Raw genomic sequence first — 24,148 nt, 5'->3', positions numbered from 1 at the left:
AAAACCCAGGAGTTTCTTCTAAGGCACATTCCCCATTAGTGAGAGGGATCATACCGTCTTACCATCAATGTGTTGCAAAAGGAAAACTGCCGATATTTCCAAAGCCTCCTTTCTTTCTGCAAAAATGGATAATGCTGATCTTTTCTGCAAAATGTTGCCCCATCTCCATCCTCCCCCAGGATCTTGCAGTTATAAACATGTCCTTTCGTGGACTTGCACTGTGCGTAAAAAGTGACAGTTGCACAGCAGCAGCAGGAGGGTGTGGGGGAAAAAAAAGGCCACAGTCATCTCAAGGTGCTTTTGTTTTTTAATACGTTGACAATAGTCAAGAGAGAAAGAATATACAACAGCTAAAATTTCCACACACACACAGTTTTAAGGCCACATTGAAAAAAAGATGAAAGAACTTAAGGCTTCTCTAAAAGGGGCAACTCATAGGATGCCATGGCATGAACACTGAGTTGGAAACAGTCCAGATAACCTGATTTACCCATAGGGAAATCTCTCAACCAACAGCCTCCCAAGCTTTTTTTAAAAAGGAGCCAGTGCCCCACACTTTTTTGCTGTTGCCATCGCTGTCTGTTAATGGCAACCAACATAACCCCCCCCCTACAAAGCACGCTCCATTTCTTCGTCCGGCATATTTCCCCAGCAAATCTGAAGGTGCTGTTCTTTAACAAAGCAACGCCAACCACCTCCTTCCATCAAGGGTGATTCTAATCACAAACGGAACCAAAAGACAACTCATTTTTTTTATAATATACAAATACGGCACAATGAACTGTGCTGGGTAGAAGATCGCTCTGCTATCAGAGGCACCTGTACAGTATCTTGCTGTTTATTTGGCAAGTTCTAATACTTATAAGTTTTCTTTCTTTGTCTTTTTTATTTTAAATTACTAAAATAGAGAGAGAGAGAGAGAAAGAAGGAAAGAAAGAAAGAAAGAATTTGCATAGATTGTACATTCAGCTATTTCCCCCCACTTTCCCCAAACCCTCTTTTCTTGTTTTCATTAGGTAAACACGTTTCAAAGAATTAGTGAGGTAGTACCTTTGGTAGCAAAAGAAGGTAACCAAGGCAGGAAGCAATTGGGCAGGAAAGTGAGAGAATGAAAACAGGTGTTTTTGGGGAGGAAACTGCAAGGATGGAGGCCCCCCCCCACATGATGATGGGAATTGTAGTCCAGCAATATCTGGAGGGCCACAGTTCTCCCCACCATGCCTGATTAACAGCATCTGAATTTGTCAAGGAAAACAGATGACATAAACTGCTACCGTGATACTAAGCTGGAAAATACATACATATATATTTAATGCTTCGGAATGAAGTGCAAAGGGCCACCTCTGAAGCATCAGGAATCAGGGGAGGGGGAGAAGGAGGAGAGTAAAGAATATTTTGCATTACATAAGGACTCTTACAGCTGCCTAATGAAAGGAACATAGGAAGCTGCCTTATATTGAGTTAGACCACTGGTCCATTGAGCTCAGCATTGTCTACACTGACTGGCAGTGGCTGCCCAGGCTTTCAGAGAGGTTTCGCTCCCAGCTTTACCCGAAGATGCCAAGGATTGAACCTGGGACCCTCTGCGTGCAAAGCAGAGGATCTACAGCTGAGCTAAGCCCTCCCTATGCTGCTCAGTGGTATCTTGGGGTTTTGTGCTCCCTGGAAGCTCTTGAACAACCACAAAGATTCCTTGCACGAGTTCAAACGTGTGACATTCCGCATGGAGGTGTTGTAGCACAAGAGCTGATGGGTAGGTGGAGTGGAAGTGGAGCGCTCAGAATGGTCTAAAGAATTTGGCTCAGATCCTGCACATGGTTACGTGCCCGTTGAGCCACAGATCTCATTCTTCTGCGACTGTGCAAAGAGTTGCATCCACAGGGTGCTGATGTGCCAAGAATGAGCGGATGTTGCAGGCAAGCAGAACCTGGTGGACTCAGCAGTTACTTTCCCATCCGTTCAGCCGACAGATGAAGCTTTTGGGAATCCCGGTGTAGGGCTTCATCCGTGTGCTAGAAGCTCCAGGCAGTGGATCTGTTTCCACAGTCCACATAACCAGGGAGTCAAGCTCAAGATGCGTCACAGTCTACTGGGAGCAACTGTGGGGATTGCTGCATGCTGAGTGATCTGCACCATAGATTTCGGAAGCTGCCTTGACCTGAGACGCTCAAGGAAAGAAGGATGGACAGAATCCCAGCTTGGGTAGATTTGCATATGCATCGTTCGGCGCTCAGTGAGCACAACCTGAAGCAATGACCCAAGCATGGGAGATGCCTGCCAAACATCAAACGCCATTGGCTCACATCAACTCAGCACAGTCGTTTTCAAGGAAGACCACTTGGGTGCAGCTCAGAGAGTGATGAACACAGATGAATGAATAAGCTCCGCAAGGCTGGATGGAAATCTGGGCTTTCCTTGTTTCAGCATGAGAATGTTGGGCTTCTGGTCTTCTGCTAGGACTTGGGACGGTTCTCCAGGAGAGAAGGTCTTCTTACAGAAGCACCTAAGCCATGGACAGAGAAATCCATGGCCCTCCAGATGTTATTGGACTCAAACTCCCATCAGCCCTTGCCAGCAGGGACAATGGCAGAGATCATGGAAGCACCATGTGGACCAATAGAACTGTGGTTTTCTAGGATTCTGATAGACATGGATGGGTACACTGATACGAGCAGCTGCTACCTCTGACTGGACGATTTCTGACGGAATGGGTTCCATCCTCTCTCCCCTCTTTTATCAGCAATTGGAACATCTAGGTTTTCTTTTTTTGTAGTCAGAATTCTTATTTGGGTGGAAATCAAGAATGCAGGAAAAGGGAAGGGGGAGAAATGAGATGTCTTTTTGTTTTGTTTTGTTTTTCTTAAAAAAGGCCTTTTCTTAATAAAGGCAGCTTTCGTTAGTAAGATAAGATAATCTCCAAGCTGCATAAGCAGCACCTACTAATTAGTCATTGACTAAAAATACAAATAAATACCTAAAACCGCCCTCCTATGTAGCCTCCTTTGCTGCCAGCTCTAAACATTTAATGCTCTGCCTTCATGCCAGCACAGCTGACACTGCAATTTCAAAGTCCAAAGCGAACGGTAGTAGCTTTAAACCAAACAGGATGGTGAGAGGAAAAACATTAGCAAGCCACTGGAAACTCAGAAGTTTCTTTTTTTTTTTTACGGTCACCATTGCAGTTGTTTTAAAAGGGAATTTAACTGATTCTTGCGACGTGCTTCTTCTGTCGTCAGGCTCTCCCAACAGGTGAGCTTACAGAACAGTGCAAGTCTGTGCAGGTCTACTCAGAAGGAAGCCCCACTAAACTACCGTATTTTTCGCTCTATAAGATGCACCAGACCACAAGACACACCTAGTTTTTGGAGGAGGAAAACAAGAAAAAAAATATTCTGAATCTCAGAAGCCAGAACAGCAAGAGGGATCGCTGTGCAGTGAAAGCAGCATTGCTATTCTGGCTTCTGGGATAGCTGCGCAGCCTGCATTCACTCCATAAGACACACACACATTCCCCCTTACTTTTTAGGAGGGAAAAAGTGAGTCTTATAGAGCAAAAAAATACGGTAATTGGGATTGAGGCTGCTTCCAGGGTACCAGTTTACCGACCAGCCAACCTGATTTGTTTGCAAGGAGATGGTTGTTTGAATGGTCATTCGTTCAGCTTTGTTTGTGAGATGGGTTAGGTAATGTGGTCTTAAAAGCCAACACTTTCCAATTTGCCATCACTTTCCTTATCTCAAGGAAGTTCAATCTGGGGTGGGACGGGGGAAGCTGGTTTGTCACACAGGACCCTCCCAATCAATTACAATGGCACAACTTGAACTTGCCAGCATGTGACTGAATCCCACAGCAAAACAGTGGCAGTCTGGAAGTGCCCTTATGCCCAGGTACGCATTCACAGGATTGCACTAGAGTAGGCCTGAAAGTTTTACACAGGTGCAAAATGGGGGGGGGGGGGGGAGAGAAGAGAAAGAAACCTTTTTAGAAAAAATACATTAACTGGCTATTTTTACACAAACACACCCACCTGTATATGTAGATTGCACAACTTATGCCAAAGAGCTTAGCTAGAAATTAATTGGACTAAAATGCCATTTGAATGTTAACAGAATCTATACTTTTTCCTCAGTGTTACGCTGCCTGGGGACCAAATGATACGCCATCAGCTCCCAAAAGTGGAAAAACAACTGTGCTCAAGACCTGCTAAAATGTCACAGGTAAAACACATAAATGCACTCCAGGGGGCGCTGCTCTCCCTCCTATGAAAGAGCAGCTTTTAACACTAGCCCCAAAGAGTCATTTGTCCCAAACTGACCCACTGGGGTGATTGCCCCACCAGTCTAGGCCTTGATTCCCATAAGCCCATGTGCCTGTCTTCTTGCTGACAACCATTCTTGGGGGGGGGGGGCACAGTGCTGTCATCTTCCTCCTTCTCCTTGCCCTCAGTAGAAATTTATCAGGGAGGAAGATGGGGACAAGACTAGAATGAGTTGCCTCTGCCTTGCACTGGCGCCACCTACTGCTGGTCTTCCTGCCTTGCACCCTACCCAGGATTCCCTCCTGCAACCTTCTAAAATCAGAATATTGGAAACTGCCTGAAACCAAGCCCAGGGCTGACTGCTCTGACCGGCAGCAGCTCTTGAGGGTCTGAGGCAGAGAGACTCCTTATCCAACACCAGCTCCCTGTAGCTTGAGGATTAAGCACAGGCTGGTGGAAGTAGTTGAACTCTTTCCCTGTTATAACTATATAATAATAATAATAATAATTTATTATTTATACCCCACCCTTCTGGCTGGGTTTCCCCAGCCACTCGGGGAGGCTCCCAACTGAATATTAAAAACACAATACATTAAACATTAAAAACTTCCCTAAACAGCTGCTATTTCCCTGCCCGAAACCACTTCTTAAAAATGCTGGGGTGGAGGAAGGGGTTTCTTCCCATTGGGGCTCTCTGCAAGTGTTTTGTAGTCTGCTATGACAAATATTGAACTCTTGTGAATGTCAGTGAGTTGTGGTGTGTGTGTGACTGAAATAAATAAATAAATACATAGTTACATACATAACAAAAGGGGGATGTGGAGCCCCAAAACACAGCTTGGCATAGTGATAATGTCAACACTTTTGCTAGGCTGCTTTGGGAAGTGATGGCATGGGGAACGATGGCAATTTCAGCATTTTAAACCGGCTGCCATTTTGCTACTCATTTACCATCTATTTATCAGCTCTGTGTGTGTGTGTGTGTGTGATAAAATAGCCAACACACCTCAGATTGTGGTTTTAAATAATCTGTAGTCTTGATACTGCACCCGCGCTAAAAACTTAAGGCATGTTTTAAAAACCGGTTTCCTTCTCTCCACACCTTCCCGGAGTTTAGAATGACAGCCATTCAATGAAATTAGCTGGCGACCGACCGTACCACTTCCAGGAACTACATGAAAACTAAATCGTACGTTTTCTTGAAGGATGCCTGGCAGTTAATCCACTTTGAAACCAGCCCAAGTTTAGGAGGGCAGGTGGAGAATCCTCCCCCCATGTCACAAGAGCAGCCATGTTAAATTCCCCTTTAAAAGCCAGTGAAGGGCTGTGTACCCTGTGCTACCTCAAACGGCCGTCGGGTTTAACAGGCCCCAGCTCAGATTTTGGGTCTGGGCTGAGTGAACTCCAAGACGTCTGGCTACAGGCCTGCATGACCGGGCAGGAGGTGGGGCCTGTGCTGCAGATATCCACAGCTGACCACATGCCTCCCACCAGTTTGTCCACCCAGTTCTCCAGCTTGCTGCCCGTAAGGGCTGCATTCTTCTTTGCTTGGTCCACCTGCGCAGCGTCGATGGGGATATTCAGAACTGGGTTGAGGCCTTGGAAACTCTGCTCCATGTAGGCGTTCTTTGGAGGTCCGCCGTGCAACCTCGTAGCTTCTTCTGTAAAAACAACAACAAACCGAAATCAATCTGACCTGCAGATCAAAACTACCGTTAGCACGCTCTGCGTACGGCTGCCATTAAAAACCATTTGGTGGTTTAGTGTGGCGGCACCGACCCTTTGGAACTCCCTGCCTCTTGATATCGGGCAGGCACCTTCACTGTGCTCTTTCTAGTGCATGCTAAAAACATTTTTGTTTAGACAAAGCTACCCGGATGTTTAGAAAGTTGACGTGAGTTTTTAATGTATCACTACCTTAATTTTTTGAACGTCTTAAATAACTGTTGTTAACTTTTCTTGGTGATAATTTTACTGCTTTGTTGTTGTTTTTTTAAACTGCTTTGAGTTCCCTTTGATAAATCAAGCAGCATATAAATTTTATGAAATTAAATCAATCAATCAATCAATCAATCAATCAATAAAGAAATAAATAAATAAGTGTGTGTAAAAGTAACCTCCTAATGAAATACTGGCACAGTGTGTAGCAATACAAAAATGGGAACGCCCCCTTCATTAAAAGCAGTACAGTGGTACCTCGGGTTAAGTACTTAATTCGTTCCGGAGGTCCGTACTTAACCTGAAACTGTTCTTAACCTGAAGCACCACTTTAGCTAATGGGGCCTCCTGCTGCTGCTGCTGCACCGTCGGAGCACAATTTCTGTTCTCATCCTGAAGCAAAGTTCTTAACTCGAGGTACTATTTCTGGTTAATGGAGTCTGTAACCTGAAGCTTATGTAACCTGAAGTGTATGTAACCCGAGGTACCACTGTACAGAGCAATCCCTGGAATGGACCTAACAAGTGCCTTGTGGATCAGCCCTCTGGCTCATCGAGTCCAGCATCCTGTTCTCAATAGTGGCTGAACAATTGCCTGTGGGGAACCAACAAGCAGGATTCAAGAATGAGAGCGCTCTTCCCTCCTGTGGTTTCCAGCAACTGGGATTCTGAAGCCATCCCATTTGGTGCCCTCCCGTGGAAGCGAGTTCCATAGTTTAACTCTGCACTCTGTGAAGAAGTGCTTTCTTTTTACCTGTCTTGAACTTTCCAACATTCAGCTTCATTGAGTGTCCATGGTGCTACATGAAAGGTGCTTAAAACTGCCTGTAGGAAACTAGCTCAAAATTCACATATGGAAATTGGGATAGAGGTGGTTGGGGTTAATGCCAGGAAGGGACTCGCCAAACTATGCCAAAACATACATACCACCTCCAGGGCAAAATGCCTTCATTCAAGAAGGCCCTCTCAGACTTGGAGAACTATGCTGTGTGTTCCAGTGGGTCTGTGGGCCAGGAATGACATACTAGTGTCTACAATTCCTGCCACGTCGCCTGTGTAATTTGCAGCTCGTGCCAATTATCTAAGCTCTTCCTTTTGTGCAAGGAAGCAACAGTTTGATCTTCTGTTGTAAATTGGCTAAGGCTCCGTCTCCCTGGCTTGGACACTCTTCGTGGTTGTCTGAGACCTAAGTCTTTTATTTTGAGGTGACCCCCCCTCCCTTGCAAGCCCCCCCCCCCCCCAGCCAACCCCGATTATTCAGTTATATTAAATATGCTGTTTCTGTCTGGATTATTATGGCTTTGATCATATAATTCGCTTGCCAAGGCAGTTGAATTCTACCTGATTTTATTTTGATTGTTGTTAGCCGTCCTGAGCCCAGCTTCAGCTGGGGAGGGCGGGGTATAAATAGAATTTATTATTATTATTATTATTATTATTATTATTATTATTATTTATTATTTATTCAGATGGCATGAGCTCTCACTGTAGGCACCTGCTAGATCAGACCAAGGGCTTATCTAGTCCAGCATCCTGTTCGTGCCCAACCAGATGCCTGTGAAAAGCCCACAAGCTGGACGTAAGCACAGCTGAACGGTCTCCACTTGCAAATCCCAGCAACTGTCATTCGGAGGCAGGCTGCCTCTGACACGGCCGATCCAGACTTCCTTTTGTGCCACACCCTCCGCCACACTGCCCTCACTCTGAATAGGCACTCAGCCCCATTTTGACATGATCCTTGGGTGGGGTGGGGGTGGGGAATCACTGTGGCTGAAGAAGTTTACGGAAAACGAGCTACCCTCTCCCCATCCTTTAGTTCTGCCCTATTATTTATCCTTCATAAAAGGCAGGTCTCATTATACCGCTCTTTGAATCTAGAGGTGCGTAGTGATTTTCTGTGTGTGGCAGCCTTGGCATTGTTCACAAAATATCAGAAAAATGGCTCTTAGAGATGTCCTAATTTTTCTGTCAGTTTCGCATCGGCATTAGAAGTAAGTTTAAGTAATGCAAGTGGTGGCAAAGCGAAAAAATGCTGAAAGAAGGAAGAAAAAAGGAAGAAAAGAAAGCTAAGAGGCTTTGTAACAATTTTCCGCATGCAGCATAATGTTTCTGAACTGCAAGGTCCTGGAGAGGCACACTCAGAAGCTCACACTGTAAATGCTCTTCTAAACTTCGGCTCTAATCTCAGTGTGCCTCTTGAAATCATGTATCCTTTTCCACGATATTCCAACTGTGCAGATTTCAGGCTCCCAAACGTGGCCCTTCAAGACCTCTCTGTCTGGCTCTCGGGGCTCTCTCAAGGCCACATATCCTCTTGGGCCACATCTTGAACCACCCCTGCTTTGTCCCGCTCCTTTTTCCTTCTTCCCTGGCTGTGAAATGTGTCCTCGAACCCTGACAATGCCTCTTGTTTTCCTGGATGGTGCTTAGAGAGGGGTGGTGGTGTCATGGTGCATAGAAACTATCGTCATAAAATTATTTATATGCCACCCATCTGACTGGGTTACCCAAGCCACTCTGGGCGGCTTCCAACAAATGAAAACACAGTAAGACGTAACAAACACTAAAAACTTCCCTACACGGGGCTGCAGAACAAAGGCAAAATATACACACATTGCTCTGCCTCCTTGCGCTTCTGGCCTCATCCATCACTAGCATGTAGCCTTGGAAAGATGGAAATGAAAATGGGGGGTGGGAAAGGAACAGAGCGTCCTGGAAGAGGGCATGACTGTCTGCTTGAACAGGCGCACCTGAAACTGCAACAGGTCCCCCTTCTATACCTGCATTTTAGACGACAGCACTGCATTGGTTCCTTCGTATAATCATTACCTAAAGCTGCCCCTTGCACTTTGAGTTGCACCAGTGCCGCCCCTTGCACCTTGAGTTGCACCAGTACAATAAATAATAGAAGGGCAATGCTTTTTCCAGTAATGAACTCCTTCCTCAAGTGAGTAGAATACTCCTTAATCTCTGTGGTCATTATCAAAGTGCTTGACTCTAACAGGCACTTCTGCTGAAATTAAGGAAAGTTAACGGAAAGTTAACTTTGTTTGGACTGCATCCTGTACTAAGAAGCAGTCATGATGCATCAGATCAAAGGCTCATCTAGTCCAGCATCTTTTTGTCCTACGGTGGCCAACCAGATGCCTCTGGGATGCTGTAATGAGTTGCAGGGGCTCATTCGCCAGCACTTTGCCCTTTAAAGAGGCCCCGATCCCCTACCACCAAGCAGCAAACAAGGAATGGCTTCTGAGGAATCCTTGCCTGGATTCCTGCGCTGGAAGGAGATAAGCAGTGCCCTCCCATTATTCACCTGCCTGATGGGAGGGGAGGTGTACAGCTGCCTCAGCCAAAAGAGAAAGGACAGGAAACCTCTGCCACATCCACACCACACATTTAAAGCAGTGCAATACCACTTTAGACGGTCATGGCTTCCCCCAAAGAATTATGGGAGCTGCAGGTTGTTAAGGGTGCTGAGGGTTCTTCACAGACCCCTGCTCCCCTCACAGAATGACGATCCTCAGAATGGCTTAACTGTGAGGGGGATTGGGGCCCCCTAACAGCTCTCAGGACCCTTAACAAATTAGCACTCCCAGGATTTTTTGCGGGACGTCTCGATTCTTTAAAGTGGTATCATACTGCTGTAAACTTATGGTGTGAATGTGATCCAGGAGGATGCAAACAGTCTCAGAGCAGCAGGGCAGTGGAAACAGGCCGGAATAGTTAGGCCTGTGAAGCCACAGACCTGAAATAAATCCATCCTTACAGCAGCCCTGACAGGAGTCAGTGCCTTCTTTGACCCCTTAGGTGTGAGTCTATGGAAGATACGGAACATGCTCTTGTTGACATCTCTTCCCCCTCTAGGATGCAGCACAGAAACCAACAGGCAGAATGTGTTCATCGTCTGCTATTACTCTCCAGCTGCATGCTTACTTAAACATTTATATATGCAAAATGAAGTGTTAATTGCTGCTTATCAATTTTTTAGTATGTTGCAGTGATATTGTATGTCTTATTATGCATTGTTACCATATCACTGTATTTAGACTTTGTGAACTGCTTTGAGCAGAGATTTGCTTGAGGAAAATGTGGTATGTAAATAAACTGACAATCACAAAACAACGACAATTCAGAGGCAATTGTCTGATCCTGGAGGTACCATGTATCCCTCATGGCTAGCAGCCGTAGATAAACATTACGTTCCATTGCATTTCCTTAATTCCCTTTTAATGCAATCTAAGTTGGTGGCCACCATCATGTTATGAGAAAAATAAGAAGAGGCTTTCTGGATCTGACCCAAGCCCCATCTTAGTTAAGCACCTGTGGCCAAGCTGTAATTGCAAATAACGGTTTGGTTCGCGAAAAGGACTTACCTTGCCTGATGCTTTGCCTGTTGGAAAATGTCAGAGGAGACACCAGGAATTTGGTTTCCGCTACAGGGACCCAGTGATGCAGGATCTTAACAGTCCAGATTCCGGGGCGGAGAGGCAAATTCAACGGAGGCTTGTAGTGCGTAAACTCTGCGCTGGATTCTATTAGGATATCATACGTGGCGGCGATAGTGTTTGTGGGGTCTACCCAGATGACAGTAACAGTGACGTTGGGGCCCTTCCCCCATTTCTGCATGCCGATTGGTTCATCCATGGGGCCAATGAGTCCCCCAAAGTTCCGGAATATTCTCTCCTTAGCATCCCAGTCGGTTCCAATCTGAAGGGTAAACAGAAGCACTGCACATCAGGTAACACTGAAAGAAACAACCAACTGCTTTAAAAATCAACATATTCTGTTCTTTTTTGTAATTGCCGTGTTGGATGGCTGCTATAAGGTCCTGGGTCCTGAGTTGCTCTGCTGCTCTCCATCCCACTGTGGTTTTTTTTTTGGTGGGGGGATTATCTTCTAAGGGAGAGATAAATGGAGCTAAATGATTGACGGAGGCAGCCAGTAGCCACCCTTCCTGTGCATCTGTGAATGCAATCTCTGTCTCAATGCTAGGGACCAGAGATGGGGTTCTGTGGGGTCGCAGGGAGTCAAAGAACAATTACTATTCCTGCAGCAGGGTCCTCATCTCCAGCACACTGGGGCCACCCAATCTGCATGAAGGGGGAGCTTTTGCACAACTGAGAAGAAGTGCTTTCACCTTCTGTGCTCACTGGAGCCAGACTGAAAGGAGGCAAGTCAGTCCCTGAGGACTGTCTCCTAGGGTCACTCTGGAACAGGCAAGTGGCAATAACATTGAGGAGGTGGAGCTCTTCTGTTCTGTAGCTCTAAAGCTAAGCATTTAGGAATGCCGGAAACACAAGGTGTGTGAGTTTCAAGAGAATGGTGTGCAAGTTCTGTGACATACAAGGGAAACACAACTTGATTTTCCCTGATATACTCAAAATGATTTCCTCATATTTTGTTGGCATCTGTCTGTCTCAAGAGACAATGGAGTGCACCTCTGGGGATGAAGCTAAACCACTGCGTTAACAGCACAGAAATGACCTCTCTGAGGAGCAAGCCAAGCAGCGTGTATGGAGGTTCTGGGCTACTCAGACAACAAGACCCCCTCCTCATTCTTGCTCATGTGGTCCAAAGGAAAGCAGAGCAATACGTTTGGCACCAGCCTGGCTGCAGGAGTTGCTGGAAGAAGGCGTACAAGGCACCATCCTATTGTCTTAGGGACTCCACTCTGGATTTGTGTAGGGTTTACTCCTTGGCCTGTTCTTCTCCCGAAGATATCCCGCAAGGCAGTGGAAGTTTAGGATCAGAGTTTTGGTTCTCCTAGATGGGATGGGCTACCTTCTCAGGCTGAGAAGCCCCATCTGCCCCAGTTATATGTGCACAGAAAATAGATCTAGTAGATCTAGTAGAAAACCAGTGCATCATTGCAATGCATCCCTAATTATTATTAATGCAAAATCATAGGATCATTGTATAAATATAGAAAGCTGTATAGTCTCAGAAAGGGGTGTGGCTATGAGGGGGTCACAACTGTGACTTATCATGAGGGGGACCTGCACTTCTACATTCACCACTGCTTTACTCCTGAGGACCCTTCACAATTCTTGTTGGCACTAAAGCACTGATGCTTGTAATATGTTACCTGCAGGTTGCCTGCTCAGCCTGACACCACCTGGAACAGCTTCAACTGATTTTTTTTTTAACGCCCAGTAGGTGGTGGCAGGAATGAAGGGAAGAATCACAGAACAACAAGTTTCTATATAGAACTACACAGATTTACAACCAACCACAAGCATTGAGCAGACTTTACATTTTCTTAGCTGTTCTCTCCCCATCACCCCAATGTTTCAGTTATGCCTGAGATAGCTGTAATAGTTTGTTAGTATCCAAGGGGCAACAGGGACACAAGTAACGGCAATTAAATGTGGCATGCACTGGGTGCTGAAAGTATTTGTAATCAGTGAAATATGAACTCCCCAGGCCACACACACAAGGAGGAAGAAGGTGGAAGAAGGTACAGAAGTCACAAATCCAATGAAACGATGCCTCCGCTGATGACAAAAGCAGATTCTTGGGCCTTCAGATCATCGCTCAGGTCTCTCTGCAAGCACCACTGAGCCACTGGTTGGTGATCCTTGCAGAGAGCAGCGTGTGGAGATTTGAAGCCCTGACTATCAGCTGATTGTTGGGACGTCAAAGCACTGGGGCAAAAATGGGTTGTCACTGTGATGGTGGGTGATTGGCAGGTTGGCAGCCTTACCCACCCATTTAACGTGGCCCTCAGGGGGTGGGAAAGATAAGGATCTGGCCTGCTGGTATGCAGCATTGAAACAGAAAGTAAAGTTGGAGGTGGCAACCCTATTGTGTTTATTTTATCTGAGTATCTCCAAGACCTGGAAGAATTTCCTACCCCGTCCCAGCCAGAAAGAATAAAAGGAACAGATTCTCAGAATGCCAAATTCAACTTCGGGAAAATCCAGGGGCTCAGGATGATCATGCTTAAGGAATCTGATCTTCGATAATTCCCGTATGAACTGACCTGATTGGCACCTCCTGGACGAATGTGCAGATTGGGACCCAGTTACTCACTAGATTTTTGTTTCCCCCATGCAGTTCATGTAAGTGCAGCCCTGCTGGATCAGGCCAGTGGTCCATCTAGTCCAGCATCTTGTTCTCATAGTGGTCCACAAGATGCCTATGGGAAGTCTACAAACAAGACTTGAGCGCAAAAGCACTCTGTCCTCCTGCAGCTTCCAGCAAGTGGCATTCAGAAGCATTACTGCCTCCAACTTGGTGTCTCTCCTGCTGAGATGCATAGCCTGTTGCATTCTCCACCTCAGCTAGTCAGGAGTAGGACCTGTCCTATCAAGCATGCATTTCCTGTGATAAAGGTAGCTTTCTTACTTTTCTAAACTCAGTCCCAGCGTGATTGCAACAGGGATTCTGCATCAAGTTCACTTCTGCTAAGCATTTAAACTCCCAAAGTCACCACTTTCTGTACTGCAGACAGGCTGATCACCACTGTGTCTCATTCATCCCCTTGTACTTCTGTGCCATCAGAGAATCCACTCAGTTGCAGTTTTCCTCTGAAGAGGTTGGGAGGGGGGAAGGGTGCTCCTTAACTCCCTACTCAGCTTTTGCATCACTTATTCTGGTCCCTGCTTGGGTTTGCACTTAAAATTTGCCCAAGATAAATTATGCCTTGATTACTAGCTTGTGTCTCATTGCTCACCACAAACGGGGACCATTAGGTCCACACAGAAGACACTAATTGCCTGCCGCCCAGTTCACTTTGTTCTCTGTGATGAATTGCAACTGCTAACGAGGCTAGAAACAAACTTTTTTTGAGTTCCGCCGATAAGGCTTAGTGCAGAAGTCCCTGAATGCCTAAATGAAATCCAAGTCCATCTTTCTCCTTCCCTTTGGATGAACGTCATCTTTCACAAAAAACACAAACACAAATGAAGAGGTGATACCTATGTCACATGGAATTAACCTCCTACTGGGAAACTGCCACCCTGTGGAACATCCACAGCCAACATGGCTGACAATGAAGGGTCATGGGAGCTGTAGTCCAGCAACATCTGGAAGACCATAGGCGCCCCATCTCTGTGCCCCAGTGAACAAAATAGTGTTTATCTGTCTCAGTACTGTCACTACCAGGGATGGGAAACCTTTTTGGCTTGGTAGGCTGGAACCTTCTTGATCCTCACCCCCACAGACCAACTTTGACTGGTGGGTGGGACAATCACCTGGCTGGCCAGTCACCTGACATCATGATGGCATCTGATGATTGACAGATGCGTTGCCCCAACCACTAGTTAAAATGGCTTGCAAAGCTGATTTCTGTAGGGTGGTCAAGTTCCCATCAGCTGCAAGGCAGTGACTTCAACCCTGCTTTCTGTGGGAATCGATCATATGATTGACTATTGCCAAGGACATGTATCGGCCCAGTCCAATTTTTAAGGCTCTGATGCTAAGGGAGGAGTATCAATTTTGACCCCTGAAAAATGAGTCCTGAGGCTGCTGATTCCTGGAGAAGGCAGGTGAGCAGGCAGCAATTGTAAGTAGGAGGTGCAGCAGCAGTAGGGCCAAATGGGGGCCCCTGGGAAAGCTGCAGGGCTTGGCGGATGCTGAACAATGTTGACCAATGTTGGCCAGCCCCCAATTTGAGTTTAACCAATGGGATCTTTAATAGGTTAGGTTGACGCTTGTAACTATACTGCAAGTAAAACCTAGACATACTGTTTCAGTTGTTATCTTGCATGTGCGTTTCTCATTAACTTGCGAGATGCCCTCACACCAGCAAAACAACAGAAGAATTGCCAATCCCAAGAAATACAGTTGGTGCGATCATTTGTCAGGACATGAAAACGGCAATTCAGTCCACCGATATCTCAATAAACAGAACAAGACCGGCATCCATCTCCTTAATAGGACATTAATGTCGCCGATTTGCCACACATGCCATTAAAAACACTGAAGCCTACCTAAGCCTCTCTCAATTGCCAAAGAAAATGCAGAATTTATAGGCCAGGACATAATGACTACGAACAAAAATTTGTTCAATTAGCTGTGTGGGCTTTAATTAAAATTTGTGATTTAGCAAGAAAAAATGATGAAATAAATAGCTTTAGGCAGCTGTGCCATTTGCAAAGAATGTGTGGCTCAGGATGAGAGCGGTTTAGCACTTGACAGAGTCAGACTGAAATCAGGGAGACTAAAATCCAACTCAGCCATCAAAGTCATTGGACGACCTTGGGCCAGTCACTCTCCCAGACTACCTTGCAGGGTTGTTGGAAGGATAAAATGTTGAGGGTGGGAAAGTACTATGTACACAATCCTGAACACCTTGAAAGAAGGGTGGGGATTAAATGGAATCAATAAAAAACAATTTAAAGCAATTATTACAAGGAAACATCCTCTGGAAATTCCTTGGCAGGCTAAGAAAATCTGATCTTACCTGCTGAACTGAAGCTTACAATCATTGAATTATTGAGCTGCAAGGGGTCCTAAGGGTCATCAAGTCCAACCCCCTGCAATGCAGGTTTTGTTTTTGCCCAAGGTGGATTTCGAACACACAACCCTGAGGTTTAGAATCTCGTGCTCTACCGACTGAGATATCCACAGGGCAAATGGGTTAAGCAACATCTCTCTTTGAATTTTCTGCACACCTGATAAGAATTTTCCGAGCAAGATTGGATTTTCTCAAGGTACAGCCTCAGAACAGCGAGAAAAGCTCTGGGACCCAGGGGAATGAATTGGTACACAACACAGTGCACTCAAAATAGGGGTCAAATGAAAGTGTGAAGAAGTCCATATCTGGCAGATCTGGCCTCAGTTAGGAAGTAGGAGCCATGGTAGTTACAGAACAAAGAAAAGGAAACCTTGTTCAGCTTAAAAGAGGAAGGGAAAAACAAAAGATAACAGCAACGCTTACCTCAGAGAACTGCAGCCTTCCAAAATCACTTGGTGGACTTGCAATTTTGAACACCTTTTTGGGCATCACCCATGTCTCTAAGGTCTCCAGCTTACTGGCAGCCAGATTGGTAGCATGGTGCTTGACAAGGAAACCCTGAAAATGATCAGCAAGGAAGTAGAGTTGGACGGAGAATGGGTGGCCCATTGGGTAGTACCTGGAAAACATAATTGCCAATGGAGAAGAGTCTGATTAGCTGCAGAACAACAGATTTAGTGGTTTGGCAATGGGTGAGGCTCTTACAGCTACAGTGACCTTGAGTTCATTGGAATGAGGATGCGCCGCACTACTTCTTAAACCTCTGTTTTTAAGCCTGGGTGGGGTGGGGGAATGGCAAAGGGCACCGAGATGGGACCCCGGAGAGCAAGGACTCTCAGTCCGCAGCAGTTAATTGAGAGCTATTGAGAGCTGCCATTTACGTTCACCACAACCCCTTGGGGCGATTCGGCATTTGCGGGTCCTGTGGGAAATTTAAATGGCAGCTCCCAGACTCACAAACTTTTAAAAATTGCACTGGCTGCCAGCTGGCTACTGGGCTAAGTTTAAGGTGTTGGTTGTGGTGTATAAACTCCTCTACAGTACAGCTTGGGACCAGGATACCTAAAATATCCATCTTGCCCCTTATATACCAAATCAGTCACTGTGCTCTGCAGGACAGGGCCTCTTGCAGAGTCCACGTCTCATTATATACAAATCTGGCTTTTAATTCTATGGCACCTCCTTTCTGGAATTCCCTCCCATTAAAATATTAGACAGGTGCTACCCTTGTTGTCTACATAAATAAATAAAGCTGAAAGGTGCAGTCGCAATCCGAGAGTAAGTGAGAGTGAAAAGGATATTATTGGAGAGAAAGAGAAACGGAGACTGGAGATTGGCGAGAGAGAAATAGGGAGAAGGGGAGTCCCTGCTCATTTTTGACCCTGTCCTGAGCCCACCAGCTTAGCTTCTTAATCCCAGTTGGCTTGCAGCTGCTGACAGATTAGCCCAGAGGGAATGTAGACCTCAGCTGCATGGAGGAGAAGAGGTACTTGCCACCTGCTGTAGACTGAAGGAACTCTGAACTTACCGGCAGCTGTTTTCACCATCAGTGTGGAAGGAGGTTTCTGCTCTCCTCAGGCCCAAGCGAGCAAATGAGTGGTACATGGTCAGCATGACGTCACTGATGCTATGGATCCCATCTGGTTCGTCATAGACATTCTCCCAGTACGATCTCAGGCCTGGAGTGCCCGATGGGTAGTTGCCATACAAGTAGTAATCCAGCTGGCCAATTATTTCTTGATTCACCACCGCTTCAAATTTGCGCGCAAAGAAGGTTGGTCTTGTGGTTTGCTGTGTCAATAGGAACATTTTTTTTTTTTTACAAGGTGGTTTCTGTGGATTTTTTTTTTGAAGAACACAAGGTTCCCACCTTACACGTCAAGCTGATACAAGAACGGATGTCAGAAAATTCCAGCAAAAACGGGACATAAAAAGTTCAGATGCAGAGAAACCAGGGTGGGGGTGGGAAGAAAAAGCCACTTGCAAAGTGTCAACACAGTCCTGGCAGGTTGGATGAATGAGTATCAAAGAGATGAGACCAAGGAATTTAATTGTGAACTTTTGTGTATGGGTGATTTGCTGTTCGAGCGCAGGGGTTGCCAACCTTTTGGGGCCAATGAGCACATTTAGAATTTTGAGAAAGTGCTGCTGGCATCAGTCACAAAATGGCTGCCTTGAGCCTGGCATAACACAAATGGCTGCCATGGGTGGGTGGGTGCTATAACTTAAAATGGCTGCTATGGGGGTATGACATAAAAGCTTCAATGTAAGAGAGGCTGAGTCAGTGCAAACAGGAAATGAGCAGGGAAAGCAAATCGTCTCTTGTGTGTTTTTGAGGGGATATTTACTCATATTATTTACAGGACGCATTTACTCATATTATTTACAGGACGCACTGGTGGGTACACTGGTGTCTGTGGAAGCCATGATATGTTAACAAGTGTTTGGGAAAGCGGATGCTGGTGATCGGGGCCTCTTACATTTTTCTATAACAGGCTGAACTGGGATGCTGCTCACGATTTATGTGTTTCTCTAACACCGCTCTGTTAGACTGTAAAAGCCTTCTTTGTTTTCTGCACATTTTTTTTTAATATAGAGGGATAGAAAGTGTCAAGCTTGAAAGCGCCTAGATCAAAAGGTGCAACATGCCTTCTGAAAAGTCAACACCACCCGTCAAATTTGCTTTCGGAGTGGCTCCAATTATGTTTATTCTCTCCATTTGCAGCCAGAATGCCTGGAATGCATGAAGCATTCTCATCAGGAATGCAGGTTTACTTTCGACCCTCCAGAACTTGTTGGGCAACCCAGCTACCTAAGATGCTTAAAACTGAAAATGCCAGCAGCTGATCCTGAGACCTCATTTGTGCAAGTGGGAGCCCTCCACCCAGTGTTTGGAATGAACTAGTTTGGTTTAATGAAGTTTACTGAATGAGTTCAAAAATATCTGAACTATGCCTGAACATATAGCTCCCATAATTGCTGAGAACAGAACATGAACTAAATTCATTTTGGGGTGGGACTTTGACTGATTTCCAGTTCATCATCTCTTACATGTGTGGGGTTTTTTTTTAATGCTTCAGACACTTTGGGCCTTTAAGCTTCAAGATCACAATTTCTGAGGAAAAATAGAATCATAGAATGAAAAGAAGAGCCAAAAATAATAATAGAATAGTAGAGTTGGAAGGGACCACGAGGGTCAGATCTAGTCCAACTCCCTGCAATACAGGAATCTTTTGCCCAACGTGGGACTCAAACCCATGACTCATGCTCTGCTGACCGAGCTATAAGTAAACAATTCACATTCCACTGTGTAAATGCATTTTTGGATGTTTTCTTAGCCTTCTTAATTATATTTTATATTTCAGCACAGCAGCCAGTAACTTTCTGCATGTTGGTGTGTTTTTTCTGGGGGGGTGGGGGGGCTGAGGGTCATTTGGTTGAATTTGAATTGAACTGTGAACTAGCTTGTTTTGTAAAGGGATGAAGGCGAACTTGCAATGGTTCCTTTCTGGACATGTTGAGCTTGAACTAGATTCTTTAAAAAAGCTAACGTTCAAAGCTCTAGATACACCATAGACTGAAACACCAGGTGGAGCTTCTGTGGGAGGGAAGGGCAGCTGGTCCTAGATTCAACCCTTGGCACCATCTTTTAAAAAAGGAAGGAAAAAGGACCAGGCGGCAGTGACCAGATCTCATGGAGAGCTGCTGTCAGGTAGAGCAGACAGTATGGGATAGAGCAGAAGCTGTCAGCACGGTGTCCTCTGGTTAATGATGGACTCCAATTCTACACATGAGAACGTTAAGAAAAGACCTGCTGGATCCAGCCTTATGACGGTGTGACTAACAAACCTGATAAAATACCAACTTACCTGAAATCGGTGGAAATCGGCCGGCTTGAAATCATTAGGGGAGCAGCCGCACCAGTCCACAATATTCTTGTACTGGCATTTGCAACCCAACTTGCGGTTCCAGTTTGTGATGTGCAGGTTGTTGTCCACCATTGTGTTGCAATGAGGGCTGTTTTCCAGGACGGTGTGGAAGAAAGACTGTTGGGAGACGGGGAGAAGCACAAAACTCAGTGGTGTTTTGGTACATTAGAGTGAGAGGACACTACGGTCACATCCATCCCGCGCTTTCATGATACGGTTTCCACCAAAGAATACTGGGAGCCGTAGTCTGTTAAGGGTGCCGACCTCACAGAGCTACCATTCCCAACACCCTTAAAAAATTATTGTTAAAGTGGGGGTAGGAATGCTTAAATGTATGGAGTCAAGCACATTAATAGAGGGTTACAAGCATATGGGCTGAAGAGATCACGTAGTGCGCTGCACTTGTTCTGAAACCATTTTTCTCTGTGGACCGCTGGTGTGTGTGTGTGTGTTATTACTATTTTATTTATTTGCAGCATTTATACCTCGCCCTTTTGCCAAAAAGACTCTCAAGTGGTATACGAAAAGGGTATCAAGCAGTGCCACATTTACTTATAAGCTAAACAAGCTATAGTTTAGGGCTCCACTCTCTTGGGGGCCCCCCCAAATAAAGAAAAACAACAACACTGGATGTACATTTCCAAAATATAAGATAAGTTCAACAATTACTTTGATAAAATACATATTTTGCTATGTGCAAAGATACCTATTAGGTCCATAAATTACCATATGGCATATATTCAACACACAAAAAACAGTGACAATTTGTTGTTGACAAAGGACAGCTGGGCATATAAAGGGCCCCATTACCTTCAGCAGCTTAGGGCCTCATCAAACCTAAATCCAGCCCTGGTACCAAGATTATGAACCTCCCTCCCCAAAATAAGTTATGCCGACCCCTTTCCTCTTGAATTTTAGGAAGACAGAAAGATTTTATTAAGCTGCTGTGTCAATGCATTTTAAAATCGAATACATTGTTTTCTCTCTCTCTCTGGCTGCTGTTTTAATAATTTAATTGACGTGTTTGGTATTTTTGATTATTACAAGATCTCTCATTGTGGTTTTTTGGGGGGTTTTTTGTGTGTGTTTTGCTGTAGTGGGGAGGAGATTAACCTTGAGGAAAATTTCCCTATCAATTATTTAAAAATGACAATTCTAGAAGATAGCCTGGGACAGTTATTGCATTTTAGATTTCTGGAACAGGAAAGTGGTTTTATAACACCAACACTGAAAAGCGCCACAGAAAGGAGCACCTGAAGGAGGAAGAGATCATATTTAATTCTGTTGTCTTGCATTTAAAGTTGCATCTCCAGTCAGGCTCCTTTTCCCCCCTCAGATAAATTTCCCAATGTGGTGGTGGTGATTTCAAGGTCAAAATCTCCCACCAATTAACGTGAGGAAATAGTAAAAGTAATAAAAGAAAAGACAACCACCCCAAACCAAGCCAATTCCTCTCTGTCTACTACCGCTGATTTATTTGGAAGTTGCAATGTGCCCATAGGTGAAACTGACCTCGCAGTGAAAGACCCAGTTTGCCCCTAAGGCAACAGAAGGGACGCTCTGTCTCTTGCAATTATTTCCGAAGCTGCTAAGTCTATTTGCCAATGCAAGGCAGTGAGAAATTCCAATGGGTTTCTTCTTCTTCTAATTATACCACTGTAATTTCGGTGTTTACTTAAATCCCATAGTAATGGAGACTGACAGGCCCAGCACCACCACAAGGCACCCTCAGGCAGTTACTGGGGCCCCAGCATCTCTGAGAAGTTTTGCTCACATTCATAACTGGGGTGGGGGGCAGAGGTTTTTTTTTTGGTATCCAGAAGACCCCAGATTCAATCTCCGGCGTCTATAGTTAGGGTTGAGAAAAACCCCTGACTGAAGCCTTGGAGAGCCATGTTCACGCTATACATTTAAAGCACTATGGCACCAACAGTTATGGCTTTGACCAAGGAATTCTGGGACCTGGTTAGTTTTGTCAAGGGTGCAGAGTTCCCTGTGAGAATAGACTTATTGTTAACATACTCTGGGAATTGTAGCTCTGCGGGGGTGGGGGTGGGAAGGGGTCTCCTAAAACCTCTCAGCATCTTTAGCAAACTACAGCTCCCACAATTCTTTGGGACAAGCCACGAGTGTTTAAAGCTTCCTATCTTCCCGTGTCCAGGAAGGCTTTGTTTTTTGGGACAGTGGCGAGGATTTTTCTTCTCCCAGACCTTATGCACCCCCCCATGTTATGAGCTACAACTCCCAATTTCCCTGACAGACTGTGTGGCTGGGGCTGATGGGAGTTATAGTCCAACACTTCCGCACATCAGGTTGGACAAGGCCGGGCTAGGTTAACATGAGAGTGGGCTCCCTATTTATTTATCTTTATTATTATTTTGAAGGAGTCGGATACAAAACCTAGCCGAGGAAATCTTGTGGGTAGAAAAACTGAAACAGGATAAACACTGGGCGGTGAAAAAGCAAAAGGCCCTTACAGAACAGTGAGTTCTTTTGTAAAATATCAACTATAGGGTGACCTACAGACACACGGAATGGCATTAGTATGGTTGACCGCCTATCCCCCTGGACAAGCCCCTTGCCCCCTTTTAAAAAAACGTTAAATGACAGGCCAGTGAATATGGATTTTACGCTTGAATTGTCTAGTTAAACCCATTAAGGCATACATTGTCATTCAGGCAAAAAGCCGGGACTGAGGAGGGGAGGGGAAGAGAAACCTACCCAATTACCCACTGCCCTGTCCTTTTATACTAGCAGAGAAGGCCGTTGCAAAGATAAGCAGAATAAAAAGTTAACAGAGTTGAAAGGGAAGACGATACCTTTCGTTTCCCTTTAGGAGAAGCAGGATTAAAAGGAGAACATTTAATATATGTGTAAGCGAAAAGGAGAAAGGGGATCAGTCGTCTTCTGACTGCATTAAGGTCTAGTGGATAGAAGAAAGATGGATGTCACCTACACACTTAATATAACTTTTGGTCACCATTACTAATGAGAATGACAGAGGAAGAAAAAATCCAGTTAATGCAACATATAATGTATGGAATCCGCTGCCACAAGATGGTAGCATTGGACATGGGCTTTGTGACAATTTTGTCCATCTAGTCCAGCATTCTGTTCTCATGGTAGCCACCCAGGTGCCTGTGGGAAACCTGCAGGCAAGACCCGAGCACAAAGGCATTCTCCCCTCCTGTGGCTTCCAATGACTGGCATTCAGAATAATTTCGGCATCTGACAATGAAAGCAGAGCACAGTCGTCATGACAGCCAGCAAGAATTCTGCTCCCTCCACAACATACCAATCAGGTTCCATCACCTGAGGCAGCTTCCTCACCCTGCCTAATGATAGGGCTGGCCTTGATTTTTTTGAAAGGTAATGTATGTTAAAGTGGAGCACCTTCAAAGCAACCAACCAACCAATAACCAAAGGAAAAAGCCTTTCATAACACTGAACATATATAATTCAGGCATTCAGGAATTACCCCGGTGCTGTTTTTATTTTTCTGTGGTGGGACAGGGCTCTCCACAAGTTTGCTCACCTCAGCTGGGAGTAACGTGTAGGAGTAGAACCTTTTCATCTTTGTCACCAGGTCATCGTTAGAAAAGGTGATATATTCCACAAACTTCCTGTTCAGCAGGAACCAGTCTGACCCGCCATCCACCGTTATTCCTTCCGGAATCTTTCGGTCACCAAGGCGCCACATGTGGGTATCACATTCCAGGAAAAGCCTGTCCAGCCCTTGTTTTCTAATAAACCTGGAGAGGAGGGAAAGGAAATGTTAAAAATACACGTAACGAGTATGAAAGATAGAGACTCTTGGAACATATGTGATTATAGCAGGATGTAAAAGGGGGCGGGGGAAAGAGAGAAACAACTAAAGCAGGAGTACAACATCCTCCATTGTGAAAAATGTCATGCAAATTGTCTTCTGAGGGATAGAAGATTCACCAGCAGCAGGTACAAGAAAACAGAGGATAGTAAATAAGGGACAGTTAGCTCCCTTCTCTGGCTGTGTACACACCATACAATTAAAGCATGTGGCTTTGCCCAAAGGATCTTGGGAACTGTAGTTTCTTAAGGGTGCTGGGTGCTGTAGCTCGGTGAGGTGTAACTACAGTTCCCAGCATTCTTTGGAGTGGGAAATGTGTTTTAAGTATATGGTGTGTACACTGACTCTCTCTCTCTCTCTTAAACATTGTACTAAACACCTTTGTGTACCTTCCTGGTCCCCACGAAACTCTGGTGCTTAAGCAGTTAGCATTCTTATCCTTGATTAGAATTTATTTCAAAAAGCAACAGAGCCCAGAGAAAGAAAATGGGCTGTTTTCCAAATCTAATTAATGAAAAACAAAGCCCAGACATACGAGCCTCTCTGTGCGTTTACGGCGCTTAGAGGACAAAAGGGAAGATAAGAAGTTGAGAATTTTTTATTTCATTTTATTTCCATAGATGAGCTCCTAATTCCACATTCTATTATAAAAGGGATAATGGAAATGTCTTGCAATTTTAATGGGGTGTTCTAGAATCTCCAAATACAATATTTATGCAATTCTCTGCGAAATTAAAT

At 45.1% G+C, this 24,148-nt stretch overlaps 1 protein-coding gene across 1 annotated transcript in view; it reads right to left on the bottom strand.

Moving 5' to 3' along the window:
- Positions 1-289: 289 nt before the first annotated feature.
- Positions 290-24,148, bottom strand: part of XYLT1 (xylosyltransferase 1) — a 162,614-nt gene continuing 138,755 nt past the window's right edge. Inside the window, exons 7-12 of the mRNA XM_083413406.1 lie at positions 23,120-23,336; positions 19,525-19,701; positions 17,184-17,446; positions 16,079-16,274; positions 10,569-10,902; positions 290-5,919 (exon numbers count right to left, since the gene is read on the bottom strand). Of these exons, the coding sequence (XP_083269532.1) occupies positions 5,597-5,919; positions 10,569-10,902; positions 16,079-16,274; positions 17,184-17,446; positions 19,525-19,701; positions 23,120-23,336 (1,510 nt within the window). The 3' untranslated portion in view covers positions 290-5,596. The remainder of the gene's footprint in view (positions 5,920-10,568; positions 10,903-16,078; positions 16,275-17,183; positions 17,447-19,524; positions 19,702-23,119; positions 23,337-24,148) is intronic.

This window comes from Podarcis tiliguerta (assembly GCF_965153285.1).
Source record: "Podarcis tiliguerta genome assembly, chromosome: 14".
In the NCBI taxonomy this organism is placed as follows: Eukaryota; Metazoa; Chordata; class Lepidosauria; order Squamata; family Lacertidae; genus Podarcis; species Podarcis tiliguerta.
This window is presented reverse-complemented; position numbering and strand designations above follow the sequence as displayed.